Source organism: Podarcis muralis, chromosome 6 (assembly GCF_964188315.1).
Source record: "Podarcis muralis chromosome 6, rPodMur119.hap1.1, whole genome shotgun sequence".
Taxonomy (NCBI): domain Eukaryota; kingdom Metazoa; phylum Chordata; class Lepidosauria; order Squamata; family Lacertidae; genus Podarcis; species Podarcis muralis.
In genome coordinates this window covers 82,112,053-82,124,662 of record NC_135660.1, presented here as the reverse complement: position 1 = coordinate 82,124,662, position 12,610 = coordinate 82,112,053, and the positions used below count along the sequence as shown (strand labels likewise).

Sequence of the window (12,610 nt, the reverse complement as noted above, 5' to 3'; positions counted from 1 at the left end):
TTGGCACAGCCTGGGGGTTCAGCCACGGCAAAGTCTGGGTGTAGCCGGTCGAGCGGTGACCTGAGGCGGCGGCCCATAAGCAGTTCCGCAGGACTCCTCCCTGTGGCCGCATGAGGGGTGATGTGTTGCGCGAACAAGTATTCGGCGACCCGCTCATGCCAGTCTCCCCGGTCCAGGCGCGCCAGTGCCTCTTTTGTCGAGCGCACCATTCTTTCCGCTTGCCCGTTGCTGGATGGATGAAAGGGTGCCGTTAGGGCATGGCGGATGCCCAGTCCCAAAAGATACCGCTCAAACGTGCCTGATGTGAACTGCGGTCCGTTGTCAGAGACAAGGACATCAGGACACCCATGCGTTGCAAACAGGCCTCGCAGCACCCGGATGACAGCTTCGGTAGTGGTGGAGGGCATCAGGGCGACCTCCAGCCATTTGGAATAGGCGTCCACCACTACCATAAAGGTCCGGCCGTGAAAGGGGCCAGCCAGATCGATGTGCACCCTCGACCAGGGTGTCTTTGGCGTCTCCCACGTGTATCCCTTAGCTGCCGGTGGTGCAGGCCTCGACTCCTGGCACGCTTGACAGGCGGACACCCAGGCAGTGATGGCATCGTCCATATTAGGCCACCAGACGTAACACCGAGCCAACGCCTTCATTTTGACAATTCCCGGGTGGCCAACGTGCAGAGCCTCCAGGACGCGCTGACGGAGTCCCTGGGGAATCACGACGCGGTCTCCCCACAGCAGACAGCCGCGATGAGCTGAGAGTTCATGTTGTCTGGTTGCGAAGGGCTGGAACTCCGATGCAAAGGGCCCTTGTGGCCACCCCCTCCACACCCAGTTGAGCACCCGGCTGATGGTGCGATCCTGGGCAGATGCGGAGGCCACAGTGGCAGCCGACACAGGCGCTGCCGGAAGATCCTCAATCAGAAGGAGCGATGAAGCTGGAGCCGGGTCTTCCACAAATGCTGGAAGAGGGCAACGGCTGAGGGCGTCGGCATGGCCCATCGATTTCCCCGGGCGGTGGATGAGCCGGTAGTGGTAGGCAGCCAGGAAAACAGTCCATCGCAGCATGCGTGGTGAGAGGACCGGTGGAGTTGGACGATCACCGGCGAGGAGGCCCAGGAGTGGCTTGTGGTCAGTGATGAGGTCAAAAGTCCTGCCATAGAGGTATTCATGAAACCTCTTCACTCCAGCCACAAGTGCCAATGCCTCCTTGTCGAGCTGGCTGTAATTCCGTTCCGTCGGAGATAGTGTCCTGGAAAAGTAGGCGAGCGGTGCTTCTCTTCCATCTGGAAAACGGTGACTAAGGACAGCCCCGATGCCAAAAGGTGAGGCGTCGCAGGCAAGGACCAGCGGCCTGGATTCACTGTACTGTACCAGCACACTGTCCGAAGAAAGGAGAGCCTTGACCGCGTTGAAGGCCGCCGTCTCCCGATGACCCCAGGCCCAAGGCGTCTTAGTGCTAAGGAGTCGGTGAAGAGGCTCAGCCACTGTGGCTTTGTGGGGCAGGAACATGTTATAAAAGTTCAGCAGCCCCAGGAACGCCTGCAACTCCGTTTTGTTCTTTGGAGTGGGGGCCTGCTGGATAGCGCGGATCTTGGATGTGGTTGGATGAAGACCGGAGGCATCGATAAGATAGCCCAGGAACTCTACCTGTGGAACGGCGATCTGGCACTTCTCCCTTTTTACCTTGAGCCCGGCCTCCTGGAACCTGGTCAGCACGGCACGGAGGCGCTCGAACAGCTGCTGGTGTGAGTCTGCAGACACCAAGACGTCATCAAAATATGGTACCACGCCCGGAAGCCCTTGCAGGAGACGCTCCATAAGGCCTTGGAAGATGCCAGGAGCCACACTCACCCCGAACTGCAACCGGCGGCAACGGAATGCCCCCCGGTGGGTGACGATCGTCTGGGCTTCAGCAGTGGCATCATCGACTGGCAGTTGTTGATAGGCTTGGGCAAGGTCCAGCTTAGCGAAGACCTTACCCTCACCCAGGGAATGCAGCAGGTGTTGGACAACAGGAACCGGATAAGCATGCTGCTGAAGTGCCTTGTTGATCGTGCACTTGTAGTCAGCGCAGATTCTCACCGACCCATCTGGCTTGACAGGCGTGACGATGGGGGTTTCCCACTTTGCGTGGTCAACCGGCTCCAAAACTCCTTGGGCGATCAGTTTGTCCAGTTGTTCGTCCACCTTAGCCTTGAGAGCAAAGGGAACCCGGCGTGGCTTTAGCTTGATGGGGGCGACTTGTGGATCCAGGCTAAAGGAGATGGGCGTACCTGTATATTGGCCCAAGGTGCCGTCAAAAACCTCGGCAAAGTCTTTGACCAGACCCTCAGTCTCTGCGTTAGAGATGCAGTTGATGCCGGTGACTTCCAGGCCGAGGGCATCAAACCAGTCTAGCCCTAGGAGGCTTGGCCGCTGACCTTCGACCACCACCAACCGGAGCAGGCCCGAAAAATCCTTGAAGGCGATCCGGAACCGGCCAACGCCTACCACGGGAACGTCGTTTCCCTGGTAGTCTCTCAGGTGTACGCGGTGAGAGTCGAGTTGCCTTTTGGACACTCTGGGTACCAGTCTTTTGATGGTGCTCCATGACACGATGGACAGGGCAGACCCGGTGTCGATCTCCATGTCACATGGAGCTCCTTCAATGAGCACCGTGACGTTCAGCTTGCGTCTCGTAGGCGAGTCGGTTTGGCCAATCGTGGTTCCAGACGGGCAGCGGCAGTTGGTGAGAGCGAAACAACTTTCCTTGGCAGACTGGAGTGAAGACTTGGACTTGCGAGTCGATGAAGGGGGGTTGTCAGACGGAGCCGATCGGCAGACCTTAGCGATGTGGCCCCTTCTGGAACACCTCCTACAGATGGCGTCTCTGAATCGACACTTGGCACGGGAATGGTTGCCTCCGCAGCCAGCACATTCCGGTTGGCCCTTGGACTTCTGTTGGAACTTCCTGCGCTCCCGCTTTGTCTGGTGCACATCATCGTCTTCACTGGAGGATGCCTCCTCACTGCTGGCCTCTTCATGATGCACCGGAACGGGCTCCCTAGCAAGACGCAGGCTGCTGGACTTGCGGATCTCCTGAGCGGAGCGTTCAGCAGCTTCTGAGGCCACAGCCTCCTCAATGGCTTTCTGTAGCGTGAGGTCTGGCTTGGCTAGGAGACGCCGTTGCAGATGGATGTCCCGGACCCCGCAGACGATTCGATCCATCAGGGCATCGTCTAAGTCTCGGAACTCACAGTGCATTGCAGCCTGTCGCAGGGCGGTGGTGTAGTTGTTGATTGACTCCCCCTCTGCCTGGTTCCTGTGGTAGAACGCATGGCGGGCAGCAATCTTGGACGGCTTTGGTGCGTAGTGGTTGCGGAGCTTCTCTTGGATCGTGTCCCATGGTGATGCCTGGACTGCTTCAGGCGCAACCAACGCTCGGGCCGTCTCAAACACCTCAGGCCCACAGAGGCTGAGGAATAGGCCCCGCTTCCGATCCTGTGATACTGCTGTCAGTTCATTGGCTTGGAGGTAGCAGTCGAACCGAGCGAGGTAGGAGTCCCATGATTCAGAGGCTGGCGCAAACGGCGGTAGAGGCACAAGTGAAGCCATGATTCCGATGCCGGCGTGAAGGGCGATGGATGGAACACAGTGCTCTAGCCAGAACAGTCAGCTCTGAACTGGTTCTGCCCAGTGATTTCGCTCAGTGATTTCGCTCTGTGATTCAGCTCAGTGATTCAGCTCAGTTCAGAGGCTGGCCGCATCTGGCTGTGCTCTGATGTCCATCTATCCCACCTTCGTCGCCAGTATTAAGTCGTGGGTTGACATAGCAGCCGGCACAGCAATTTCTTTAAGTAGCTCTTTATTCTGGTAAGCTGGAATAGAACTGACAGTGAACAGCTCAGCCGGCCTGTATTTATAGGCAGCCGGCTGTCACATTGTAACCACAACAGCTCAGAGTTCCCGCCTAAAATAACTGCCGCGGACCTGAGTGAAAACTATCTACAGACCTGAGTGAAAACTATATACAGTATCCCCCTGTTGGCCCAGGGTGAAACTACACTACATAACATATTTCAGATACAAGGCCGCACCTTTTCATCTGTGTGTGCCTCTGCTGAATGAAGTTGGCACCAGGATGAAGCTCTGGACCATTCCGAACAAGTTTCCTCATAAAGTCGATGTTAGCTTTATTCACCTGTAATAGGAATTCTCGAGTTAAAAGTGAAAAACTCACACAATTCTTGTGCAGAGCTTTGCCAATAATTTTTGCTGCCCTGAGTAAATCACAGTTATGTGATTTTCTCTGTATTATATACTAGGCAGCACAAACAACAACATATTAAACAATCAAGAGTCAAGATAGCATTTTCTCGCTGTTATTTTAAATGCCTGTCACTCCTTTGTAACAGAGATAATACCCCAATACCCTGGGATATCCCTTTACATCACACAACTGACAAGATGCCTCTGTTCTCTTCTTCCACTTGGCAGTCTCTTCAAGGCATTTTGAAAACAGAAGGAGACACTTCTGGAATTTTAGCACTAGAGGACTTGCTAAGTTCCATGTTTGGGCTAGCCCTATTCTTGTGCACATACTATAACTCTTTTCAAGATTATTGGATGTCATCTATAAAAATATACATACTAAATGACCTTTCAGCTTGGCAAGAGTGCAAGGAGCAGGGGGGGGGGATGCTATTGTGAAAATACCAGATTACAGTGGTACCTCAGATTAAGAACTTAATTCGTTCTGGAGGTCCGTTCTTGACCTGAAACTGTTCTTAACCTGAGGTACCACTTTAGCTAATAGGGCCTCCCACTGCCGCCGTGCCGCAATTTCTGTTCTCATCCTGAAGCAAAGTTCTTAACCCAAGGTACTATTTCTGGGTTAGCGGAGTCTGTAACCTGAAGCATCTGTAACTCGAGGTACCACTGTAGCTTCTGAATTTAAGGAACAGACAACATACAGCTAAATTTCTATCAATAGGACCTGGCCTGTCCTTTACATGGAATGATACCAGGAGCAAGTCTGACATCCATCTCTTTCCCAAGTACAGCCTAAGTCAAAAGGGTATTTAATTCCACTTGGTGATTCAAACAAAGCTTGAGATCTGATCTTGATAGAACCATGTGCAGACTCTCTGGAAGCTACTACAGCAAGGGACTGCACCACACAACAGAAGATTTCATTTTCTCCCAATTACCTTCTCAGGAAATGTTAGTATTTTTGCAACATGAACAGGCACAGCCACTTCATCAATGCGCAGGTTTGGGTCAGGCGAGATCACTGTTCTGCCCGAGAAGTCCACTCGCTTTCCAGACAAGTTTCCTCTAAACCGACCTTAAAGGAAGTGGAGGGAGGCGAGAAAAGAGAGAAAGTTGAAGCCAGTCAAGAAAAAAACCCTCTGATCTTCCACAGAGAAAATAAACTAAAGTTATTATTCTTTATTATTGTTATTTGATGTTATCAATGTACAGAGTGCTTTATGCAGTTTAACAAACAAAACAATGTGTTCCTGCTGCAAGGAGAATAGAGTCTGAAAATGTGACCCAGGAATAAGCAATAGGGTAGCTGGGGACGAAGGAAGCAGGAGAATATGCATTCAACTCTGTTGAACATATTTCAGCTCCGTTTCAGTAAGTGATGATGGCAAGAAGGTTAAACCCAAGGCTTCATGGAGAAAGTGAATTTTAAGAAGGTATTTGAAGGATGAGAGATAGAGAAGTGTTGTTGTACAGATGTTCTTAGAAGAGAGTTTTACACAGGTATAACGGATAACAAAGGTGGAGTTATCTAAGCCAGCAAGTAGAAGACTTTTGGATGACTAAGGATTGAGCTGGAAGATTTAAGGGCATAGACAGAGATGTATTGGTATAGGAAGGATGCGAAATTAAGGTGGGGGTAAAACCACGGAGGACATTAGGTATAATGCACAGCAGCCTCTATAGAACAAAATATAGCAAACTCATTTAGATTTACCAATTACATCAGGAAATAAAAGGGTTAAAACTCACTAGCAAGTGTTAATGTGCATAAATACACTAGTAGCCTGCTGCCAAGCACCTTGACAGTCAGTTGCAGAGTCTGCATGACAAGTCCAACAAACAAAAGCTACAAAGCCCATATTGACCATTACGATATAACTGCACCGTTTGCAATACATGACCCCAGAGGGATAGTCTATATCCCACTTTCAGCAGTTGGTAACGGAGCTCAACACACAAACGTGTTTGCTTTCATTACTTCCCCCTAAAAACTGCTTTGGGAAGCAAGATAAAAATCCAAGAAATAAATGTAATCCCAAACAGCGTTTGGAAAAGGTTCCGCCACCAGACTCCAGAAAGAGCTTCTGTCAGACTAGCCAATACTGGGGCTAGATGGACATGACGTAAGGGGGTTTCACATGATCAGATGTGATAGCTGCAGGAGCCAGAGATTATGCTGAAACACCTACCCTGCTTTCCCTTCAGTCTTTGAACAAAGCCTCGTGTCCACTTCTTGGGTGCCATGTTGAGAGGAATGCCAGAGAGTTCACTATTGATGTACAGAGCGCACTGCAGCTGCAGGAAGTCCCAGTCCTCCATTATCATCTGAGTTTTGGCTCCTGATATTCTATGCTGCCCAACAACAAAACAGCCAATTCAAGAAAGGAAATTTCAACAAAAGCAACTCCATAGTTCTAGGGAACATTCGGCAAGTTCTGCAAGGATATCTTTGTGAATTTGCCGATTCTGGAAGAGCCTGGTTCAATCCCTGCCCCAGCCACAAGCTCATTAAGGATGGCTGATGCCGAAATAACATTACACCATAGATATAAGCAGAAGGGATAGGAGATTTGCATGGTAGGAAAGGAGCTAAGAGGTCAGGAACTTTATGGCAACCCCAACCTCACGTATATATGCTTAGAATAAGAATGCAATGAAACTCAGGCACTCACAGAGCTGGAAGACGGCCTAAAATAAGGTGTCTCCTACAGACACTAGCCATGCATTTTACTACAAATTCAAAAGCTAATAGCATATGAATTTAGGATGGCATTCTAAAAAGCACTGTTAAGAAGCACAATCCATACCTACTTTAACCACAAATATAAAATTAAAGGGCAACTCACCTTTTTGATCACATCATTGAGGAAAATTATTTCCGTCAGCTTCATCGTTAAGTCATCCTCATTGGTGCCGGATTTTAAGTCGCTCACCACGGACGGCCTAATGCAGAGCGGGGGGACCAAGAGTCGTGTCAGGATCAAGTCCGAAGGCTTGCCGGATTCGGGGTTCATCAAAAGCAGAGGAATGTCTTCTGCGGGAATTCTCTTTAGGATATTTAAAACCACTAAAGGATTCAAGTTCTCCTACAAAACGTAAAAGGTTACAATCACACTTTTATCATTGCAGAGCGGGAAACTCAGTTTTTGGCTAAGACTCAAGCAGTGCCTTGTCCACTGATTTGTCAAGTAGCTTTAAAACCACAAGGAAAAGCGAAATGTTGTGCCAGCATTTCATGTTTTAAGGATCACAAATGTGTTCTTTACTTTCTTTAGAACACAAAGGCTTAAAAGGCTTAAGCAGACATTTCTCAAACTTTGCCTATTTCTTAAAGTTATTGGGCCATCCCCTATAAAAAAAAAAGTGGATAGAACAATGGTATAAAGTACTGTACTTTGTACAGTAGGCTATAAGCCAGCCACACATAAATCAGAGGTTTCTACACACATGCAAATGAACCTTCCAGGCAAGGAATAGCATTGTCATAGTCCAAGGACACATTCCAGTAAGCTGAAAAAACATGCTAACAACTACTGCATGGGTAGGCAAACTAAGGCCCGGGGGCCGGATCCAGCCCAATCGCCTTCTAAATCCAGCCCACGGATGGTCCAGGAATCAGCGTGTTTTTACATTAGTAGAATGTGTGCTTTTATTTAAAATGCATCTCTGGGTTATTTGTGGGGCATAGGAATGCATTCATATTTTTTTCCAAAATATAGTCCGCCCCCCCCAGAAGGTCTGAGGGACAGTGGACTGGACCCCCGCAGAAAAAGTTTGCTGACCCCTGAACTACTGCATCCACACACTTCAAGTATATGTGGCTTCATACACACACAGAACCCAGAGTCTAGACTGCGTATTTGCTTATGAAGGCCAAGTACACTTGCTGCCCAGACACAATTGTTTTAAGAGTATGAGGCATTCTAATGGAATTGCAGGCTGTTACCAGGAGACACACAAGGCTAAAAGCTTTCCTTGACAAAATTCAAGCCGATCACAGCAGTTGAGAGACTGTGCAAAGTGAACATTCAGCTCTTCGAGCGGCAGCCAAGATTTATAGTGATTCAGCCCACACAATAACTCAATGATTTTGGTACAACAACACATGTACTTTCACAGGCTCCTGTGCTACATTTCCTCCCTCCATGACAAGAAAATAAGAATGTCTGGCTTTTCGTCACCACCCACTCATCATCTCTCACACATGGCAAATCACCATTATTAGAGTTTGATGACAGAAATGATAAGGGACCGCCTTAGACTAGTGATTCCTAGAGCCTGAGAATCCCAACTCTGACCATCTCAAACCAAATTCTCAAGGATCACACGCAGTCAAGCTCTTACAGGCTTGCTGCTAAAAAGCCCCTGCAACAATGCAACTGTCAGAAGTAAGCCTAAGTTCAATGGGACTTGCTCCCAGGTAAGTGTAAGATTGCATACTAAATTGGAACCCTAAATCTAGGGTTTTGCAAGAAAGCCACGCACTCAGCTGCTGCGCTACAATCTCTCCAACTTCTTTTAAGGTGTTGTGAACCATCTGTAGGTTGGGTAGACAAGAGAAGGCACTTCACTGGTTTTATAAATGCTATGATAGCAGAGGAAGGCTGCGTCGCTTACCTGACCTCCCTCCCCCCCGGATCACTGTTGCATACAGGGTGGCGAGGGGCAGGGAAGTGGTGAGGTTAATATGGTGCAAATTTGGTGGCAGAAGCACCAGATTGGCTCTGCTGGCATGTATGCTCCATACCGAACTTATCCCTCCCTGTATGCAGCAGTGTCTAGGTGGGAGGGAGGTTGAATAAAAGGCAAAAGCCTGCTGTGCTGTCTGCTACTGAACACTGCAGAGCAGGGTGGATAGAAATCAATGATTTAAAAAATAATAACCAGATTTTTTTTATTTAAATTGGATTTTTAATATACAATGCTTTTCGAGAAAAAATTGTTCTAAAGATAGTTTTCTATTTAAGTTACATTATAGTCCAAAGGCTATCCATCAGGAAATAAGGATTTGTTTTAAGATTTTTATGTGTGCTAATTTAAAAAAAAATTGTTTAACCACAGACAGAGCTGTTCCATCAGGCCAAGGCACAATCTGACCCCCTCCTTTGGCGATCCTCGTAGAACTCTGGCCCAGTGGTTGCCATTTGATTTTGAATTGATTTTAGAATATTGATTTTAGAATGCTGTGTTACTTTTATTGCTGTTAGCCGCTCTGAGCCCAGCTTTGGCTGGGGAGGGCGGGATATAAATAATTTTATTATATTATTATTATTATCAGTTAACAAAAATGGATACACATGCTATAATGTTTAAATCAATTTAAATCAAATCAACCCCGCTGCAGAGCAAAAACATGACTAAGATAGGCTACCATCCTCTAGGCACTAAGCATCAAGAAATTCTTTTGCGAAAAAGATCCTTGGTTTGTTTCAACATAAGAGAAACCCCCATTCCCAAAGTAAGAGAAAACTGAAACAATACAAGACTGCACAGGTTTCTTATTATTTACCTGGGCTTTCCCCAGTAGGGATTCAATCTCTTTATTATGTTCTATAGCAGTGTCAAAGGACTGTATGAAGTTAGACACAATGGGGTCCACTATCTTCTTCGTCGTCTTGTATTTCTCATGGATTATCTTCAGTAAGCCACACTTCTTTACAGTACCTACAAGAATATCCAGAAAATTTGCTCACACATTTTTGCATTTTAATACTTTACATCGGTCAGCACTCCAGAGTTATGCTCAATGTTTTACAAACAGAATTAGAAAAAAGAGAAAAAATGAGGAGCGCAGGGGACACACCGGCCAAAACCTTCAGTAGAATAAGGTTACTGTATTGTGGTTTAGTCACTAAGACTAAGAATGTTTGGTTCAAATTGGTTTTTTCAGGCATTACATAATCTCGGTTATAAAACAGCAACCAAGAAACTGCAGCAACTCTTAATGTCAAGCAACAATTTTAAAAGCTGAGAGTGACAAGCACATAGCAAATCTCAACAACAACAAAAATAAGACACTATCTATAATCAAATACCCGTGATAATATGAGGCAGTCTTATACTGCCTATCCGTCCGTGAAGTATTTCTGAACCCTTCTGAATACCAGCTGCTGGAAACTGTAGGAGCAGAGAGAGCTCTTGGATCCCTTGGATCCCTGCTTGCAAGCTTCACATAGGCATCTAGCTGGCCACTGTGAAAACTGGATGCTAGACCAGGTGGTCCCCTGTCTGATCCGTAAGGCTCTCAAGCCCTTAAGCGGTTCCAGACTCAAGTTGCTTAAGGACCAAAGGGCAGATTAATGCACTCACCATTAAAAGCCCCACAATATGGGCAGGTGTTCTTTTTTCTGCACTTTTCCGAGATCTTTTTTTTCAAACCCCGTTTCTGGAGGTAGGTCAAGCCAGGTCTCTTCAGATAATCCAAAAACTGTTTCTGTTCTTCGAAGGTCAGCATGATACGGCAACAGGTCTTACAAATCATCTAAAGCAGAAGCAAAAAACACAATTTGCCGTCAACCAATACACCTTTGAACACTCCATAAATTTATATGCACATACAGGGACACTGTGGAAGGTTGAATGAGTTGAGCTTCCTGTCATGCATTCTTCTTCAAAGCTATGCTATGCAGTAAATCCAAGGAAATGGCAAAAGCCCAAATATCTATATGAATGCTTTGGGGGGTGGGGAGAAGTCTATTCTACTGAGCACTTCATTACTAATAACTACTCAGAAACTTTATATATTGAACATCAGGTAAGCACAGTACTGTAATTAATTTCTAGTCCACCCAGCGGCGTAGCGTGGGTTGTCAGCACCCGGGGCAAGGCAAGTAATTTGCGCACCCTAACCCGTGGATTTGCGCCCCCTAACCTGTGGATTTGCGCCCCCTAACCCATGGATTTGCCCTAACCCCAGATGTTGCGCCCGGTGCGGCCGGCCAGCCCCCCTGCACCCCCCACGCTACGCCACTGAGTCCACCTTCCCTCCAGTAAGCTCAAGGCAGCATACATAGTTCTCTTCCTCTCCATTTTACCCTGACAAGAACCCTGAAAGAATGACTGACCCAAAGTCACCCAGTGATCTTCATGGCTGAGTGGGAATTTGAACCCTGGTCTCCTATCAGAGGACATCATCACAGGCAATGGCCCACAACAGGAATAGCATGTCAAGTGTCCCTCAATCTCTGTCATCTCCAGTCCTTGACATGAAATGCAACTTTACCTGCAAAATGCCTATCACGGCTTTGAAGTACCCCACATGGAAACAAGGCAACTCCAGGTCAATGTAGCCATAATGACCCAAACACTCCGCCAGATTCTTTCCACAAGTTTCACAGGGACGATCCTTCTCACTTGTACCCTTGGGAGTAGAAATGCATAAAACAATTAACAGTGGCGCCTTCTCTACGTATCTTTAGGTGGCAGGCAAAAATATTCCTCTTCTCCCAGGACTTTGACTAATTAAACAATCTTTTAAATACACGCACACTTTCTCTGTGTGTATTATTTTTGTTTGCTACTACGTTATGTATTTTTTGGGTTTTTATATTGTAAACTGCACTGTGGTTCTCAGATGAAGGGCAGTATAGAAATTTAATAAATCAAATTAAATAGATAAGATATTGTCAAGCTGCTCTCTAATGAATTAAGACATCCCACTACTAATTATGTGTCATGGGCAGTATATGGCTTTATTAATCCTTTGTAATCTTAGAACTCACAAGGATCTTAGTTCTCACAAGTCCACACACACATGCATCCACACACAATTATTCAGCCACAAACAAGTGTGCATACCAAGTGCTCTTCTTTTCAGTAAAAGTAAACCAGACTACAGAAATCAAGCTTTATTTTAGCCTATAATTCTAGATCTCAAGTAAGTTTTTCGTCGACATACATTTTGCACACTAGAAAAGACTGATATGATCTGAAAGTAATTGGTGTGTAAAGAAACGCTTTTGGAATGTAAGCATCCAAAGCTGTTTTATATTGTCAAGTCACCCATCTCTCTCCCATCTCCTCTGCCTGACAGCAGTTCCACAGGTTGCGTTTTTTTCAAAGTCCTGCAACCCAGATCCTTTCTAACTAGAGATATGCATTGTGGGGTATGATTGAACAACAAAAGGTCTTACCATTCGGTGGTCCAGTACACCATACTGCAGAGGTGAATGATTGTTGTCTTGACTGTATAGGTTTTTACTAACCACCTGGATGTGAGCCTGCTGTCGCATCTCTTCTGGAGACTTCATCCCAAAGCAGATGTGGCTTCTAGAACAGAAAACACCACCAGATATATCACAAAATGGAGATACCCTGGATGACTATTTTGAAGTCTCTGCTTATACAGAATGTGACTT

The 12,610-nt window shown here is 46.9% G+C and overlaps 1 protein-coding gene across 2 annotated transcripts in view; it reads right to left on the bottom strand.

Annotated features, from left to right (window-relative positions):
- The window catches only part of POLR3A (RNA polymerase III subunit A), a 57,166-nt gene that overhangs the window by 42,273 nt on the left and 2,283 nt on the right, over window positions 1–12,610 (bottom strand). For both annotated transcript variants that reach the window (XM_028729156.2, XM_028729157.2), the window contains exons 2-9: window positions 12,386–12,521; window positions 11,476–11,613; window positions 10,563–10,734; window positions 9,763–9,917; window positions 7,100–7,339; window positions 6,443–6,605; window positions 5,192–5,328; window positions 4,079–4,182 (exon numbers count right to left, since the gene is read on the bottom strand). In XM_028729156.2, coding sequence (XP_028584989.1) covers window positions 4,079–4,182; window positions 5,192–5,328; window positions 6,443–6,605; window positions 7,100–7,339; window positions 9,763–9,917; window positions 10,563–10,734; window positions 11,476–11,613; window positions 12,386–12,521 — 1,245 coding nt within the window. The remainder of the gene's footprint in view (window positions 1–4,078; window positions 4,183–5,191; window positions 5,329–6,442; window positions 6,606–7,099; window positions 7,340–9,762; window positions 9,918–10,562; window positions 10,735–11,475; window positions 11,614–12,385; window positions 12,522–12,610) is intronic.